The following is a 19,462-nucleotide window of genomic DNA, read 5'->3' on the forward strand; positions in this document are numbered from 1 at the left end:
ATGACACAGGTACCCCTTTTTGGTAATTAGGACTTTTATTTGAATGAGGACAGGTGTGTCAACATGAGTTTAAAAATTATCTGTGCACTAATATTGTTTGGATTTAGGAATGTTACCTCTGATAACAGAAGCAGTGCAACAGTGTGTTACAACACTTCAACAGTGCCTGTGTGAATCTCATGAATTCTTTTAGTATATTTTATTAATATTTGAGGTATGTGCAAATGAATAGGAAGTTGGATTTCAGCTTCATACTGGTGCTACCACTCCCCACCTGCCCTCACATGGAAATTAGCTCAATGAAATAGGAGAGCAAAATCATCAGGTCAGAAAATGTGAGACATTCAAACAGAATGTGATTAGAATATAGAGATTTTCCAACAAAAAGAATGAATGGTATAATGTAGATGGACAATGTTGTGGAGGCAGAAGTACACAAACTTTGTAATGGAAAACCTAATGAATTGAAACTTAACCTAGTCGAGTAACATTTTTTTCATTGATGCATGGGCATCACTGGCTGGCCACCATTTATTGCCCTTCCCTCGTTGAGAGTCAATCACGTTGCTGTGGCTTTGAGGTCACATGTAGGCCAGACCAGGTAAGGATGGCAGATTTCCTTCCCTAAAGGGCAGTAATGAACCTGACAATCAACAATGGTTTCATGATCATCATTAGGCTTTTCATTTCAGATTTTTTTTATTTCATTGAATTCAATTTCCACTAACTGCTATGGTGGGATTCGAACCCGGGTCCCCAGAAAATTAGCTGAGTTTCTTGATAATCTGGCGATAATACCAAGGCCACCACCTCCCCATGTCCAAAGATATGTAGGTTAGGTGGATTAGCCACGGTAAATGTGCCAGGTTACAGGGATAGGGCTGGATTGGATGCTCTTTCAGAGCATTAGTGCAGACCCGATGAGCCGAATGGCCTCCCTCTGCACTGAAGGGATTCTATTCTATGGTTGTGAATTGTATGGGTTGAAATAGTGATCGCGAGGAAGATGTGGTCAGTGATGGGGGGAAAAGATTTATGGCAAAATGTTAGGCATTGAATGATCTTTAGCCACCCAAACACTGAGCAGGAATAACTTTTTACAGCACATCCATGACTAGGTGTTGGGTAAACTGTGTGACAGCAGAGGTAGAAGTCAATCTGCAGGTGACAGAATGTATGTCAGAGAAGGAACCAAAGATGAATCCTTGGCGACTTTAAAGCAGACGGCAGAGAAGGAAGGAAGAGGAACGATGGCAGGAAGTGCTCTGGCTGAGTTCTGAAGTAAGCGTGGAACCATGTGAGGGCAGTGTCACAGATCTGCATGATGTGGAGATGCTGGCGTTGGACTGGGGTAAACACAGTAAGAGTTTTAACAACAACAGGTTTATTTGGTAGCAAATGCCATTAGCTTTCGGAGCCCTGCTCCTTCGTCAGATGGAGTGGATATCCACTCCATCTGACGAAGGAGCAGGGCTCCGAAAGCTAATGGCATTTGCTACCAAATAAACCTGTTGGACTTTAACCTGGTGTTGTTAAAGCTCTTACAGATCTGCATAGCAGTGGAACACTGGAAGAGAACCCTTTGTTCAGCTATGTCAAATATCACAGGCCAAGGAATGATAAAGTAATGCTGTTATAACAATCGCAAATGTCGTCATTGTCTTTGATTAGGCTGTTTTAATGCTATAAGAAGTAGGGAAAGCAGCCAGGAAGAATTTTAACAGGGAATTGTGGAAGAGACGCACATTGAGCTGTGGTGCAATGAAATGCTTCAAGTCCTTGGAGAGGGAAGGGTGGCTGGGGGTAGAGTGACAGTTGGAGTGAAAGACAGGCCAAGGGTGGGTGATAATCGTGATTTTGAAGGGACATGTGATATGCTTGAGCATTGGGAACCATTCACAATGCCAGCTAACAAGAAGGCCAGGGGGGGCGGGGAGGAGGGGGATGGTGGTTGGGTGGTCAGAAGTTAAGTGGGGAAAAATGTCAAAGGAATGTGAAGAAGGTTGGGGGGTGGGGGGGCGGTCTCATGAGAATAGGTGGCTGATCTCCTGTAAATGAAGTGTGATGATACTATGTCCTAAAGAAATATATTTGTCATGTTTCTTGTGAAGTATTTTTTTTGAAGTCCATTTTTTTCCATTTACCTCGTGCCGCTTTGTCTATAATTGGCAGCCCATTCGTTTTATACTGCAGAAATATAATTGATCTTAATTGCTGGAGAGTTTGTTTTAATCTGGGCGAACGCAGTTTGGTTACTTTAGCGTTTTCCTCTGGGGTTTTTCAGAGTGAGGTTTGATTAGGTTGATTGACAGGAAAAATCATGTTACTGGGCAGGGCAAGACTCAGAGAAACAAGCTCTGGCTGTTTGGAATTGTTAGAGAAAAGTAGCTCTCTGTTTTTTCTCTCGCTGGAGATTGGAGTCTGGGACCTGCCAGAAAATAGGCCTCTGAAATTCTGCTTTCTCTGGAGGCTGCTGTAGGAGAGTCAGAAGACAGGTATCTTTCTGTGTCTCAGTCCAGAGCTGTTAAAAGGCTGGAAGTTTAGCACCCATGTAAGCCTGTATGTTTTGTGCTAACCGATCCCCTGAAGAGGGATTTATGCCTGTGGGGATATTGCTTAAATTGGAACTATAAGAATTATACCTTGTCATGTTTAAGTATCTCAATTGGTAAAAGTTATGCTAATTATTTTTGTCATATTTTAACTGTGTTGTTATGTAAAGTTTGTTTTAATAAAAGCTTTCTAATGGGTCAATAGAATCACAGCTGGAGTGAAATAACTTATGTTCACACTTGCACCAAAATCAAAAAAAGTTGGAGTTTAGGTTAACTTCATAATATACCTTGGAGTTTCTGATCTAGTCCTAACAGAAGGCCAGTATCAGTGGGCCTTTGGCCTGCCAATTCTGGAACAGAGATTGATCACCATGTTTTGGTGCCAACTAATTCATGAAGAAATTCATTGAGAAATGACAGGAGAATTTGAAGCAATAGAACTTATTTATAATACAGGTATAAATATATATCCAATTTAACTACACTGAAAATTAGTGATCATATGTAAGAATTATTATAATTCTTGATAAGTGTAGGAATAATTCCATGAATTTTGTATTTGCCTCTATTGGTTTTCAATTCCTATTTCTCAGTTGTCAATGCCAATTTGGATACCCACTGGAGAAATCTGGCTTAGGTAGATGACATGTGTCAGTAGGAGAAACGAGCATTTTTTGAACATTTATGTATGCTTTTGACCAACAGTTTGCCTTCTATCTATGTGGTTTAATCACTGTGTACAGAACAATGAAGCTCACTCGCACTAAAAGATGTTGCATTAGTATCTTTAATCAAAGAAAAAATCCCAAGGTGCCTCACATAATCTTTTAATGCTCATTTTACTGGAGATGGATGTTGCTGGCAAGACCAGCATTTATTGTCCATCCCTTATTGCTCTTTAGAAGGGGGTGATGAGCTTCCTTATTAAAACACTGCAGTCCCCGAATGTGTACATACACCCACAGTGCTGTGGCTTTTGACCCAGCGACAATGAAGGAATGACCATATATTTCCAAGTCAGGATTGTAAGTTACTTGAAGGGGAACCTCCAGGTAGTGGTGTTCCCAGCACCTGTATTTGCTGCTGTTGTCCTTCTAGATGGTAGCGGTTGTGCGTTTGGGAGATGCTGCCTTGGTGAGTTCCAGCAGTACGTCTTGTAGATGGTACACATGATGCCACTGATTGTCAGTGGTGGAGGAATTGAATGTTTGTGAAGTGGTAGCAATCAAGTGGACTGCTTTGACCTGGATGGTATCAAGTTTCTTGAGTGTTGTTGGAGTTGCACTCATCCAGGCAAGTAGAGAGATTCCATCACACTCCTGACTTGTGCCTTGTAGATGGTGGACAGGCTTTGGGGAGTCAGGAGGTGAGTTACTTGCCGCAGGATCCCTAGCATTTGACCTGCTCTTGTTTCTGGTCAGGATGTTGGTAGTGGTGATTTGGCGATGGCAATGCCATGGAATGTCATGGGGTGATGGTTAGATTCTCTCTTGTTGGAAATGGTCATTGCCTGGCATTAATGTGATGCAAATGTTACTTGCCACTTGTCAACCCAAGCCTGGATATTGGCCAGTTCTTGCTGCATTTGGACCTGAACTGCTCCAGTATCTGAGGAGTCATGAATGCTGTTGAACATTGTGCAGTCATCTGCGAACATCCCCATATGAACCTTGTGAAGGTCATTGATGAAGCAACTGAAGATGATTGGGCTTAGGACACTGCCCTGAGGAACTCCTGCAGCGATGTCCTGGAGCTGGGATGACCTCGAATGACCGCAACCATTTTCCTTTTGTGTCAAGTATGACTCCGATCAGTAGAGTTTCCCCCCTGATTCCCATTGACTCTGGTTTTGCTGAGGTTCCTTGATACCACAGTTGGTCATAACTCAAAAATTGACAAGGCAAAGAAGATGATATTGAGAGGACTGACTGGAAACTTGGTCAAAGAGATAGGTTTTAAGAAAGGTGTTAAAGACAAGAGAGAGGTTTAAGAAGGACATTCCAAGCTTAGGACCTAGATGGCCAAAGGCAAGGCTGTTAATGATGAGGGTTGAAAGGAGTGGGAAGTATGCAAGAGGCCAAAGTTTGAGTTTGTGGAGGGTTGCATCTACTTGAAAAGTAAACAGGGGCTGACATAAGAGTCAAATGAGTGACACAGCCACAGACATATTACACAGATTGGCATCAATAATCTATGAGGGGTGAGGGAAGAGGAAATCATGTTTCTTATCAAAATTGATTCACCTGTTGCCTGTGACAGACCGGTTTTGCTCTCACTGTCATTTATTCCCACAACACTTTTAAAGTAGCAAACATCTTGAGGTACTTCACAGAACCATGAGAAAAACTTACTGAGGGATTTACTTCAACCAAGTATGTAACCCAAAACCTCTCCCTAAGCTCATGGCGGAGCATCAGAAAGGCTAACTTGCATTTGAACTACAAGGTGATAGGTTTAAGGAAGCATAGTGCAAATTTGACGGTTATTCTTTGATGAAAGTTGTGGGGCAATATCCCACATTAGTACTTTAATCTGAAAATTGTGAATATGTCTGTGTGGGAGAAACTCTTTGATTTCCTCCTCCTTCAGTTGTCTTCCACACCTAATGGAGCCTGAGGCAGACATGCTTGGGTCTGTTTGGATAGCTATTGTTTCTGGAACAAGCCGCCAGCCTGTTACCAAAGGCTAGAGCTTGAAGGCCACCATCCTTCATCAAGCATGGCTAACCAAGAGTGTCTCTTGATCTTATACCTGCCATAGGTGTTTTGGCAGGATCTATGGACAGATAATCAACCTGTCTGGCCACGTTTGGCATCCTGTTGCCGTCAGATTCTCAGAGAAGGGGCGCTTCCCACTGCACCACAAGACCTTCCCGGGAAGGAATTGAGTAGCTTTGCAGTATGGATTCTGTAACTCATTTCAGTCTTTACAGCTCCATGTTTCCTCTCACCTTGGCAACAAGTGAAAAATTCTTACCTCATAATGTTAATGTTATTGGAATAAAATGGTAAGACAGGTGATAAATGGTGTATTCTCTTGGAAATTAGACCACTGACTAATTGGTGATTTGTTTAAACGTAGATGGAGAAAATCATCTTAGTCTTAGCTTATAATGAAAGCCCTGTGGACACGAAGTGCAGGTGTGCAAAGTGCTAACTTCGTATGATGTGACTGTATGAGGTAACGCTGCCCAACTCAGACACATTTATCACAGCGGAGCCAAACATTGTGTCAGCTAATGGTTATTCAGAGATGCTTTAATGCTGCTCGCAAAAGTTACTTTCTGGTGCTGAACTATTATTTCAGAAATATTATTATATTTATTCCACAATAATTAGCAATCATTATTGCAGCTGCTCAAATGTGTGAAGTTTAAGTGAATACTGCACTAATTTTTAAGGGCACTGTGTTTATTATTGATCCCCAAGTTCTTCATTTATTCGAACTCGTGCAGCTCTGGCAGATAGCATGATGTGGGAAATTAATTCTTAGAACTGAACAGGTAATTCATGAAGAAATCCATGCTTCCATCAGAATTTCTTCAAAGTAAGACCTTGGTCGTTACTCATCTAATTCTTATGTTCATGAGTTATGAATTTTGGGATCTTGGAATATTAGCCATTGAATCCCTGTGGTGCAAAAGGAGACCATTCAGCCCTTCGAGTCTGCACTAACTCTGAGTCCCATCCCCGTAACCCTGCCAGACCACTTAACCTGCACATCTTTGGACTATGGGAGGAAACTGGAGCATCTGGAGGAAATGCACACAGATACAGGGAGAATGTGCAAACTCCACATAGACAGTCACCCGAGGCCGGTTTTGAACCTGGGTGCCTGGCAGTGTGAGGCAGCAGTGCTAACTGTGCCACCATGCCACCTGTGTTGCATTATTTGTAGGCAAGGCAGTCCACATAAGATGGGATGGTGGCATAAAGATAATGTCGAGGCCCAGAGCCGGTAGAGTTTAAATTCAAATAATAAATCTGATAAATAAAGCCACCCTCAGTAATGATCATCTTGACAATTATCATTGATTGTTGTAAAAAAACCTATCTGATTCACTAATGCTCTTTGGGACAGGAAATCTTATCTGGTCTGGCCTACATGTACCTCCAGACCCACAGCAATGTAGTTGACTCTGAAATGGCCTAGCTAGCCACTCAGTTCAAGGGCAATTCAGGATGGGTAACAAATGCCAACCCTGCCAGTGATGCCCACATCTCATGGAAAAAACAAAGAAATTGTGACAGATACCATGGCTGGAACTCTACCACCTCACCCACCAGGGAATCAGCGTGGGCAAGAGTCTGACAATGAAAATCTCTGACCTTGGGTAGGAATTTCCAATCGTGCCCGAGTGAGGCCATAAAATCCCGCCCCATGTTTTTCAAATGTATGTTCACAACTCTGGATACTCCTTTTCTGTAACCCAGTTTCAGGTAAGCCAGGCCTTGTAAACTATGTTTGTATCAAAGTACAAACACATCAACTTCAAAGATAAATGGAGATGTTAAGATAATGTTCATTCTTTAATACAAATCTCATTACCGCCATTATTAGAGATTTAATGTGTATTGTCCAGCCAAGTGAGATGGTTGAATGTGTTCAAGCGTGCACAGTCTACTGTGGTTAAATTAAGTCTTGACCCCAAAATGTTTAATTAATGAGCCAGGCCATCATTTGGTCAGATACCATATATTGCTAATAATAGATTTCAGTGCTGTGCACCAAACAGTTTAACCTGCAAGATTAGAATGTAGTAAACCGATCCAGCTTTATTCAGTACAAAGGCTGGGAATGGGATATGTATTAAAGAATGAACATTAAGTCAATGTCACAACAAAAACAGAATATGCTGGAAAATCTCAGCAGGTCTGACAGCATCTGAGGAGAGAGAATAGAGCTAATGTTTTGAGTCTAGCTGACCCTTTGTTACTCTAAGCGACGTCCAGACTCAAAACATTGGCTCTATTCTCTCTCCACAGATGCTGTCAGACCTGCTGAGATTTTCCAGCATTTTCTGTTTTTCTTGCAGATTCCAGCATCTGCAGTATTTTGCATTTTATATTAAGTCAACGTCTCTGTTTATGTCAATTGAATGCAGGACTTTGTGTTGTTAGCATGATATAAATATAGTTTGCAGGGACACAGTTTCATATTAGCCTGAGACTGGGCATGCAGAATTGCACGTGTGCAGACAGAACATGTGGATATTTGTTGTACAATTTAAGTGTTGCTGCATGTGGATTTTCCGATGTACCATGCTTGCTTGTAGTGATTACAATTCGAACAGTCTAATAAAAATTTCCTAAACTAATAGAGAACTTTAAAAGATGTCTTGTGACCCATGTGTTAGCAGTTATGAGTAGCACCCAGCAAGTGGACGTCTAGTTATTTCAAGTGCTGATTGAGACCAGCAACCAGCACTGCACTTGATGCATTCAGCAGCAAATGTGAAAACTGAACATTAATCCTGATAGGCAGCTCAGAATATCCAAGTCCTGTTTATTTTCAACACTAGTTTTAAGTTCATTAAAACTTGAAATTCAGGGAATTTTTTCCACTTTGACCACAACGAAATTTCAATTCTTTGGAAAGTTCAGGGCAGGTTAATGATGGGCTTCACTCAAAGGTAGCCTGATTTCCATTACAAAGACTTACAATTACTTTTCTCCTTGTTTACAGTTACCCTCTTGGATTCTATGTCAGCTCCTGGAGACTTGGGCTGGGTGGCATATCCTCCAGAGGGGGTGAGTATACTGTATTCCTTTTCTTTGAATTAATAGCCTGGCAAGGACAGGTGTCAAAAATGAATTTGAATCCTATTTGGATAGCTACTTGACAGTAGATACCCAAACATGCTTCCTATGAAATAGCGTGTTTGAAAATTAGCGCAATGATGTTGTGTCTGGAACTGATTTGCTATCTCAAATTACCTCTGTAAATTGTCTATTTGGATGTGTTCAGATGGTAGTACATCCTCTGATATAAGGAATTGAAGTTATAGTGATAGAAGGTACATATACCCATTGATCCATCAAAGGCTCAGTCTTGAAGATTTAAAGTTGCAGGGGAGGAGCAGTGGAATGTAGAAACAGTAATACTTTCCATATTTAGGAAGATTTTTATCATCTGAAATCTTTACAGGAAGAGTAAGACAGAAGCTAAATCTGGAGTTAGAAAATCAAAATACCTCAGGTGCTGGAAGTCTTGAAGGGAAAACAAAAAATGCTGAAAATACTCAGCAGGCTGGGCAGAATTTGTGGAGAGAGAAAAACAGAGATAACATCTCAGCTCGATGTCCCTTTGTCAGAACTGCGAGCACTATGAGGTGAAATAGTTTAAATGAGATGAGGAAAGAACAAAATACAAGAGTTGCAATAGGGAAGAAGGCAGGAGAAATAAAATTGCAAAGTGATGATTGATTGTGCAAGACAAAAGACAAGCAATACAGGTTGTGTCCAGAAGAGGTTAAATGGGAAAATGCAGAATTGTTGGCAACCACTGCCATCCAAAAAATATGAACGGGGGCAGAGATTATGGACTGAAATTGTTGAACTCAATGGCCAGAATTTTCTAGCCCCCCCCCCCCCCATCCCATGGCCTGTTTTCCAGCAGTGGAGGTGGTTTGCCATTGGCCACTGGTGGGATCCTCTGGTCCTACCAAGATCAATGGCCGTTTGTGTTGCTTGCAGGCCACACTGCTGGGAGCCCCGCTACAGGGGAGGATTGCCTTTGCTGGGATTGGAAGATCCGGCCGATGGCAAGGGCCAGAAGATCCCACCCCAAAAGTTGAGCCCAGACGGCTGTAAAATGCCTAATTGAAAGAGGAGGTTCTGTTCCTCGTGTTTCCTTTGAGGTTCAGTGGAGCAGTGTAGGACCCCAAGGGCATGTAGGTCAAAGTGGGAGTCGGGGAGGAGAGTTAAAGTGACAGGTAATCAGAAGCACAGGGCAATGAGTGTAAAATTGCTGGAAATGTGTAATCTGCAGGAACTTTCTGAACATCTCAATTTTGTCCGTTTGGGAGCATAATGCAATCACAGTGAGGATTTCCAGCAAGATTGGACTGATACATAGATTCACAGGTGGCACTGTGCAACGAGAATCAAAATACAGGAGAGCTAATTTTAATGTTAGATTTTCAACAGCAGTGACCCATTCATATTCCGATAAGCTTCACTTACCTCAATCATCAGTGTGACCGAGGTTTCCAATCTGAGTTGATAGGAAGTAATTTTAACCTTGACTGCTTGGGTGGTAAACCAGTGGGGCAGATGTCCTACCTCTTATAGAAACTGCCCAATTTCCATTTCTGTTAATTTCAATGAATAAAATCTACTGCCCAAATGGTGACAAGGAGAATTATCCACATGGTGTTTACAGAAGCTGCCGACTCTCTTTTTTTTTCTCTCTCTCTCTCCCTCTCCCCCCCCCCTCCCCCACCTCCTCTCTCATTTAGTCTGGTGTGTCTTTTGCTCTCCCCTCCCTGTGTGCAGAGGTTAATTATTGCAAGCAGACTCCAACTATCACACACAACCAGAATGATGATAATCATTGACGTTGCAGGTCAGATCCTCCTGCTACTTATTTCATACCTTTGGCACACATCTACCTACCCTGAAGCTGCACACTTGAGAAAAATAATTTCAACTTTGGGTTGAATGACTGAACTTGAAGTAGATGGGCTAGATTGCAGTATCCTGTTATAATTTATTTTCTTATGCTCATTTCCGATAGATATGCAAACTAGAATAATTTAATGGGGAAGGTTACCTAATTGGCTTCATGGAGGGTCAACTTGACCCAGTCGATGTCACTCTTATCATTTAAGCTATGGATTCAAGTCCCACTTAAGGGTTTGATATCCTATTGTATGTGTAACCTTTTGGGTAGAATGTTAACTTGAGGTGGCAGCAATCTATATCAAATCATTCAGGAGTACTTTGAGGATCACATGTTACTGTTCAGGGTAGAGCATTGAATACTCCCCTGTTTTCTTCTTCAACATCGCTGCCCAAACCAATGCCACTTGCTATGGATCTTGTGATGCACAAGTTGTTAACTCCTTTGCGTACATAGGTCAATGCATCTTAAAGTAATGAATTGTGTGTGACGTGAATGGAGATGCAACATAGGGCCAAGTATTTTCATTCTTTTGTGATCAGGCTGTGCTTATTTGATCCAGGAATGTAAATCAAAATGGTGATGGAGCTCACCAGTCCAGTTCTGGGATTTGATGGCCATGGAAGGTGCATTCATATTGTGGCCAAGCAGGTTGATTATCAGCCTGTAAACCCTTCTTGCCCGATGGCAGGCGGTAAGAGTGGGAAAATTTTCTGGTCAGCCATACCTCATAAAGCAATGGCAAACCACTGCAGTACGTCACCAGGCATAATCATGGACCAATCCAGCAGAAGTCCATGGTCACCAACACACACTCGTAGGGCAGGTACCTGAAGGAGGAGGATGGAGATCAAGTTTATGAATTACGATGCCACGTAGGCTGGGATGTTTTCTTTGGAACATTGGAGGCTGAGGGAGGTACACAGTTGTGGTGTACAAAATGATGAGTCTAGATAGAGGGCGGCGTGGTGGCACAGTTTAGCACTGCTGCCTCAGTGTCAAGAACTTGGGTGACTGTGTGGAGTTTGCACATTCTCCCCGTGTCTACGTGGGTTTCCTCTGGGTGCTCCGGTTTCCTCCCACAGTCCAAAAATGTGTGGGTTAAGTTGATTGGCCATGCTGAATTGCTCCTTGGTGTCGGGGGGGGGGGGGGGGGGGGTGATGGGCCGAATGGCCTCCTTCTGCACTGTAGGGATTCTATGATAGAGGAGAAGTCAATAACTAGGAGGTAGCTTAAATGTAATTGGCAGGAGAATTAGACAAGAGCTCAGGAGAAATTATTTCACTTGGAGGGTGATGGGGGTCTAGAACTCACTGCCTGAAAGGTTATAAATGTAGAACCAGTCAATGCATTTAAAAACCAAAGTAAAAGCCTGAAGGGTGTCCATAGAGATTTAGTAAGGCTAGCAATCTAGAGACCTGAATAACTGATCTTGAGACATTAATTCAAATCCCAATGCACAAACTGGGGGATTTAATTTGGTAAAAAATGGATTTTTAAAAACTAGTATCTATAGCAGTTACCATCATACTACTGGATTATTGTTAAAAAAGCCATCTGGCTTTATGAAAACTTTGAGCTTAAAACTTTCCCAGATTAAAAGGAAAGGAAGGAAATTTGCTGCCGTTACTCAATTATTTCAAGATCACCACCACCCTCCAGGGAAATTTTGGATGGGCAATAAATGTTGGCTTTACTAGTGATGCCCACATTTTGTGAATGAATCAAAAAAGCAAAAGACTTCTATTTGAACTCAGAGCAGTGTTAGAATCCCATAGAGACCATGAACTTTAAAAAAACAATTCTCAGTATTTGATGACAGACAGAACCGTAAGATAGGATTTCATGTTTTGCTCCTTTTACTGTAACGAACAAATAAAAATCAACATGGAACAAGCAGTAGCTAACAGATTACTGATGCACCAAATTAAAGAAAAGCTGCTTTCATAAATAATAAAAACAAATTACTGCGGATGCTGGAATCTGAAGCCAAAAGAGAAAATGCTGAAAAATCTCAGCAGGTCTGGCAGCATCTGTAAGGAGAGAAAAGAGCTGACGTTTTGAGTCCAGGTGACCCTTTGTCTTTTTCCAGCATTTTCTCAAAAGGTGCTTTCATATTAAGTAACTGACATTTGTCTTACAAAAGCTCTTTTTGGAATCTGCTGGAGATATGGCACAAACAACCCCAATTAACTCCCAGTTCTCCAGCAGGCTCAGTTCTCCTTGCAATGCAAAGTCAAAACTTTCAGAGCCCCTAGAAAATCACTTCACTCAACTTGAGTTTCCTATATTTGATGGTGGCACCCCGCAGGAATAGGAAATCTTGCCTCAGGATAATCAGAGACTTGGATCTCTCCAGCACCTCGAGAGATGTGTTGGGCATTAAATCCAGGATTTGGGAGAGTGTTTGAGGGAGGGTCTGACTGGTTGCAAAGCTGCAGGCTCTGGTGAGAAGGGAAAGGGTGGGGTGGGGCTGGGATTTGACAGGCCAAGAGGGCAGAGAGAAAGGTTGAGGGAGTCTTCCATGGACCCACACAGCCCATTAAAGAGGGACTGCCACCAACCCATGCAGGTCAACTCATCAGGCTGACTGCTTGATGTGTGGCTCCCCTGCCTTTGGTTAAATTCTGGCAGTGGTGGGAAAAGCCTCTGAGGTGGGAGAGCACCAGTAAGAGTGTTAGAATATTCAAGTTGAAAGCTAATTAAAGCATGAATGAGGATTTGAGCAGAGGTCAGACAGTGTTTATGGAGGTGGAAGTGGCAGGCTTGATGATGAAACAGATAGTTGGCCAAAAGCTCAGGTCAGGGTTAAATATGACATAAGTTGCAAATGGTCTGTTTCAGCCTTGGACGGTTGCCAGGGAGATGGATGGAGGCAATCATTATGTTTAAGGCAGCTAGGGATTGGCAATAAATGTGGCCTCATAAGCATCGCCCACATTCCCAAGAATATATAAATATATTTTTAAAATTACCTTACTGGAACAGCAAAATAGAAAATGTTGCAATCGTGAGGCTCCCATGCGACTCAGATAGCTATTTTTAACTGTGTGACTGTTCAAAAGTTGAAGATGTTTATTCAGATTTCAAGGAGAGGAGTTGAGCTCCGAGAGTTTCTCAGTTAGCGACAACTGAATGTTGGGATCACTTAGGAATTCATTGCTAATGACGGTGAAAGAGCGCATATGTCAGAAATTTTATCACACGTCAGCCATTGTTTTGACACCAGGAAAAGAGAGGATTCAAATATGGGCATGAAGTGTCAGCCTTTTCCAAAATACATTACTTCTAAACAAAAACTAAGAGCAGAGGAAGAACCAGAGGAACCATGAGGAAAAAATGTTCACGTGCATTTGGAATACTGCGTCCGGTTCTGGTCGCCACACTACCAGAAGGACGTGGAGGCTTTGGAGAGAGTACAGAGGAGGTTTACCAGGATGTTGCCTGGTATGGAGGGGCTTAGTTATGAGGAGAGATTGGGTAAACTGGGGTTGTTCTCCCTGGAAAGACGGAGGATGAGGGGAGACTTAATAGCGGTGTATAAAATTATGAAAGGCATAGATAGGGTGAACGGTGGGAAGCTTTTCCCCAGGTTGGTGGTGACATTCACGAGGGGTCGTAGGTTCAAGGTGAAGGGGGGGAGGTTTAACACAGATATCAGGAGGACGTATTTTACACAGAGGGTGGTGGGGGCCTGGAATGCGCTGCCAGGCAAGGTGATGGAGGCGGACACACTGGGAACGTTTAAGACTTATCTAGACAGCCATATGAACGGAGTGGGAATGGAGGGATACAAAAGAATGGTCTAGTTTGGACCAGGGAGCGGCACGGGCTTGGAGGGCCGAAGGGCCTGTTCCTGTGCTGTATTGTTCTTTGTTCTTTGATGTGTGGTTAGGATTTGGAGTGCATTGCCTGATTTAGAATAGTGGATAGAGATTCAATAATCGCCGGGATTCTGCGATCTCATTCACTCCGCCACCACTGTCGGTGAGAATGGAGATTTTGGCTCTCAGCCAAAATGTCATTGACTGCAACGGGACCAGCGAATCCCAGCTGCAGATGAGGTTGGAGAAACCAGGCTGTAACTTTCAAAAGGGAATTAGATAACCACTTGAAGGAGAAATGTTTGCAGGGACATGGGGGAAAAAGTGGGGGTTGAGAATAACTGGACAATCCTCCAAAGAGACAGTGTTGATGCAGTGGGCCAAATGACTTCCTTGTGTGTTGTACAGTGCTACATTTCTGTTGTTCTATATAAGTCTCATTAACCAGTTTGAGACAAACTTCAGACTTTTGCTTCAAGCAACATCTTTGCACTGAGATGTAGAGGAAAATGGGTGAGATTCTCTGGCCTCCCCTCAGTGTTTTTCTTTGCAGTGGGAGGCAGTGTGCCATTCACTGGTGGCGAGTTCTTCTGGTCCCACAGCTGTCAATGGGAATTCCCATTGAAACTACCCCAAACCGCTGGGAAACCCACGGCAGGGGGTGCGCCACTGGTGGGGCCAGAGAATTCCGGCCTATATATTTCACCATTTCTGACTTTTCCCTCCCTTCTCCTGAAGCTGCAGACTCCTTGTGATGCATTGCCATAGATGTTGGCCACATTGCAGAACTTACCAAGTTGTTATTCCTCAGGCATGAATCTAGATGATGAGAGCATGCATTTCCAATTTTCCCATCTGAGTGTAAAGCTGGTGCACTGAATCAGACACTCACTATGGAACCTACCTGATCTTCACTGAAAATTGGGATGCCTTCATAATGGACAAACAATCACTTTCTAGTTTTGTGCCTGGTTGGCAAGTTGAAAATTCACCTCGCCGCCACCAGGCTATTCGACTGAGAGGCAAACACCGTCCTCTCTCGTTCAACATCCACCCATCATTGTCTTTAGCCAGGGGTCAGTGGACAGCAAAGAGGACCACACCCTGACTGAGTTTTCCAAGCCCATGGTTGCTGATGCCAAACTAGTGAGCATCAGGGATCCCAAACAATTGTAGCATTGAGATGTCACGGTGGTTTTTTTTGTAACTAGAAATAGAGACATGTCTCTATGGGGCGGCACGGTGGTAGAGTGGTTAGCACTGCTGCCTCACAGTGCCAGGAACCTGGCTTGGGTCACTGTCAGTATGGAGTCTGCATGGTTTTCCTTCGGGTGGTCCGGTTTCCTCCCATAATCTGAAAAATGTACTGGTTAGGTGGATTGGCCATGCTAAATTCTCCCTCAGTGTACCCGAACAGGCACTGGAGTATGGCAGCTACGGGACTTTCGCAGTAACTTCATTGCAGTGTTCATGTAAGTCTACTTATGACTAATAAATAAACTTTACTTTTTACTTTTGTACTTTTACGTGTCGGAAAAGTCCATCTGAAGACATAGATCTCAGTTCCTCCATATAGCGACATCACTGCCATGACTTTCAGTAACAATGGGACCTGATAATTAAAATACAGCTCTTAGAAACCCATTTCACTGTGACACTGAGATGTTGGGTTCAAGAATAGTATGTGATAAAAGTTTGTAACAAATATCTGTTGCTCTTATTTTCATGGAGAAAGTTTTTCCCTATTGAAAATTTTGACAAGAAGAGATTGTTCAGGTTACACTAAAATAAGATCAGAGAGGCTGGGGAAATCCAGAACATAAGAAAACAAATACAGAAAAATGAAGGTGGTTTTGCTTAATCAAAGCTAAATTGTAGATTCTGTAGCATTAATGCCCCTGTCAAGATGCAGTAGTGCATTCAACCAAGAAGAATACTTAGCAGTTTAATGTAAGTAATTTCCATTGGATATTACAGTTTTGTGCCCTTTGCTCAGTTAGAAAGCTGAGCACCCCTAATTCAGAAACAGGTTCTTCCTACCTCACCAAGCACTCCCACTCGCCCCGATCCCTGTCACTCAGAGTAAACTACCATGGAATCATATAGCGCAGAGGCCCTTTGGCCCCTCGAGTCTGCACCGACGCATGAGAAACACCTGAACTCCCACCTAATCCCATCTGCCAGCACTTGGCCCATAGCCCTGAATGTTATGATGTTCCAAATGCTCATGATGTGGAAATGCCGGCGTTGGACTGGGGTAAACACAGTAAGAGTTTTAACAACACCAGGTTAAAGTCCAACAGGTTTATTTGGTAGCAAATGCCATTAGCTTTCGGAGCGCTGCTCCTTCCTCAGATGGAGTGGATATCTGTTCACAAATAAGGCACACAGAGACACAAACTCCAGTTACAGAATAACTTGAAGAGAAGAGAGAGAAATGATCCCCCTCTTCTGGAAAGGGAAGTAACAAATACAGAAATCCTTTTGTTTAGCTTCCTTCCCTCTCCCCAGTACCAAAACAATACAATTGATTTGTCTGGGTCACCAAGAGGCTTTACAAATAGTGAAAGTTAATGAACTTTTATGTCCACTGGGACTGGAATGGGCACTGATAAATCCAACTGCGATCCCAATCCAATTCAACCACTTTGAACAACTAAAGCCAATTGAAAGAGTTCAAATTTTGAACTTCCATTGTTTCAACGAGAAATTTCAATTTACATTGATAGCAACATTTCCAATAAAGTGAAGCAAACAGGAGTATTTTCTCCCTGGTGATATAACTGAAATTCTCTTGCACATTCCAGTGTGGTCACTGGAGTACTCTAGTTGTCTGGCAGCTGTACCCTTGTTTAGATGAGATCAGGTCTGCTATCAGGTGCTGCAGAGGAGGTTTACTCAAAGTTCTTGCTTCTGAGATGAGTGGTTTCGAGTGGAACTCTGGTAAATAGTTCCTCAAGCAACACCAAAAAATGACTTGCATTTGTATAATCCCTTTCACAATCTCAGGCCATCTCAATGTGCTTTACAACCACTGTTATAATGAAGGAAACTTGGCAGCCAAAACTGCATAGCAAGCTCCTGCCGCCAGGAGTAAAATGAATGACGGTGAGTAGTGAGGTCATGGATGAGGTTTTAGAGTCGCAGGAGTGTACTGGCAGGCAGGCGGTTTGAAGTGTGTATACGTTAACGCCAGGAGCATCCGGAATAAGGTGGGTGAGCTTGCAGCATGGGTTGGTACCTGGGATTTCGATGTTGTGGCCATCTCGGAGACATAGATAGAGCAGGGACAGCAATGGTTGTTGCAGGTTCCGGGGTTTAGATGTTTCAGTAAGTGCAGGGAAGGTGGTAAAAGAGAGGGAGGTGTGGCATTGTCAGTCAAGGACAGTATTACGGTGGCAGAAAGGACATTTGATGAGGACTCGTCGACTGAGGTAGTTTGGGCTGAGGTTAGAAACAGGAAAGGAGAGGTCACCCTGTTGGGAGTTTTTTATAGACCTCCGAAAAGTTCCAGAGATGTAGAGGAAAAGATTGCAAAGATGATTCTGGATAGGAGCGAAAGTAACAGGGTAGTTGTACTGGGGGACTTTAACTTTACAAATATTGACTGGAAAAGCTATAGTTTGAGTACTTTAGAGGGGTCAGTTTTTGTCCAATGTGTGCAGGAAGGCTTCCTGACGCAGTATGTAGATAGACCAACAAGGGTAAACTGCCCTTCCCACAGACAAACCCTCTATTACAAATCTGTAAGATGGCACTTCTGACAGCGCAGCACTCCTTCAGTACTGTACAGAAGTGGGACCCTTGATTATGTGCTTTGGTCTCCAGGGTGGTGCTTGATGCCACAATGTAACGACTCAGACGAATGTGCTACTGCTGACACCTTAACGAGCATGTATAAATTAATTGTAATGTGAAAGACATTTGAGATATATATACTTGGCTGGCCACTGAAGGACTTTTGCAGCGAGGACGTTGAAAACACCAAACCAGGTGATGAGTTTAATATTTTCAAATTGGTTTTAGACAAGGAACAAAAGATGGTATTTATGCAGCTGGAATCATTACAGGCGATGGTTACCTGGCTTAATCAAGTGAAACTCCTTGGACAATAAAGCTAATTATAGATTCATTGCAGAGCTGAACACTTTTCACAATAATGAAGAATGTCAAGGTTACATTAAAATAGCATCAGAGAGGCTGGGGAAATCCAGAAACATAAAAAATAAATACCGAAAAATGGAGGTGGTTTTCCTTCATCAAAGCTAAAGTGTAGATTCTGCCGCGTTTAATACCTCAGTCTAGATGCAGTAGTGCATTCAACCAAAAAGCATACTTAGCAGTTTAATTCAAGTTATTTTAATGGAAATATTGTACCTTTGTGCCTTTTGCTCAGCTAGAAAGCTGAGCACCCCTAATTCAGAAACAGGTTCTTCCTGCCTCTCCCACTCGCCCCCATCCCTGCCACTCAGAGTTAAATATCATCAAATTTTGTTTCCTGATTGTTTGAACAGAATTTACTCTCACTCCAGTTTTCTGTCCCTGCCTGGTTGCAATGGGATTACTGGGACAGAGGGAAATGAGTACAAATACAGAAATCCTTTTGTTTAGCTTCCCTCCCTCCCCAGTACCAAAACAATACAATTGACTATCCTGGGTCACCAAGAGGCTTTTCAAATAGTGAAAGTTAATGAACTCGTATGTCTACTAGGACTGGAATGAGCACTGACAACTCCAGCTGCAACCTCAATCAGCTTCAACCATTTCGAGCAATTAAAGCGATTTGATAGACCTCAAATTCCATTCTTTCCTTTCACCTGGGGATGTGCACAGGTCAGTCCTATAATGGCTTCATCCTGTTTCAAGAGGCTAATGATGGAGAGATTGCAATCGTTCTAGTTTTCATTTTCCATACCTTGACCAAGTGATTTTTCCTCATGTTTGAGATGCACAGTGAACGTCGGCAAGTTGTTTCATGAGGATGGATTTCACGGCTGATCCCAATTCTACTCTCGCTATATATTTGGACATGTACACTTTCAGTCACTCGATAGATATGAGGAGAGATCGATTTGTTTAGTTCAACCGTGGCTCAGTAAGTTGCACTCTTGCCTCGAGTCAGAAGTTTGTGGTTAAAGTTCCATTCCAGAGACTTGAGTACGATTCTAGGCTAACATCACACTACAGTCCCAAGGGAATGCTACACTATAGGAGGTGGGAGATTTTGAATGAGTTGTTGTATTGAGGCTAGGGCTGGAATTCTCCTATGTCGTATGCCCCACTACCACTGCCAGAGAGAATGGAAAATTTAGCGCTCAGCTAAATCTCCATTCATTGCATTGAGACTGGGGAATCCTAGCCGCAGGCGAGGTAGGAGAATTCCAACCCACATCTTGGGTAGAAGTAAAAGCAATCACATGTTACGATCACAGGAGAGCAGAGGCGTTTTCCCTGGTGTC

General features: G+C 42.8%; 1 protein-coding gene across 1 annotated transcript in view; it reads left to right on the forward strand.

Annotated features, from left to right (window-relative positions):
* The window catches only part of LOC144485508 (ephrin type-A receptor 3-like), a 368,384-nt gene that overhangs the window by 13,770 nt on the left and 335,152 nt on the right, over nucleotides 1-19,462 (forward strand). Inside the window, exon 2 of the mRNA XM_078203656.1 lies at nucleotides 8,241-8,305. Coding sequence (XP_078059782.1) covers nucleotides 8,258-8,305 — 48 coding nt within the window. The 5' untranslated portion in view covers nucleotides 8,241-8,257. The remainder of the gene's footprint in view (nucleotides 1-8,240; nucleotides 8,306-19,462) is intronic.

The sequence above is a fragment of the Mustelus asterias genome, chromosome 3, assembly GCF_964213995.1.
Source record: "Mustelus asterias chromosome 3, sMusAst1.hap1.1, whole genome shotgun sequence".
Taxonomy (NCBI): domain Eukaryota; kingdom Metazoa; phylum Chordata; class Chondrichthyes; order Carcharhiniformes; family Triakidae; genus Mustelus; species Mustelus asterias.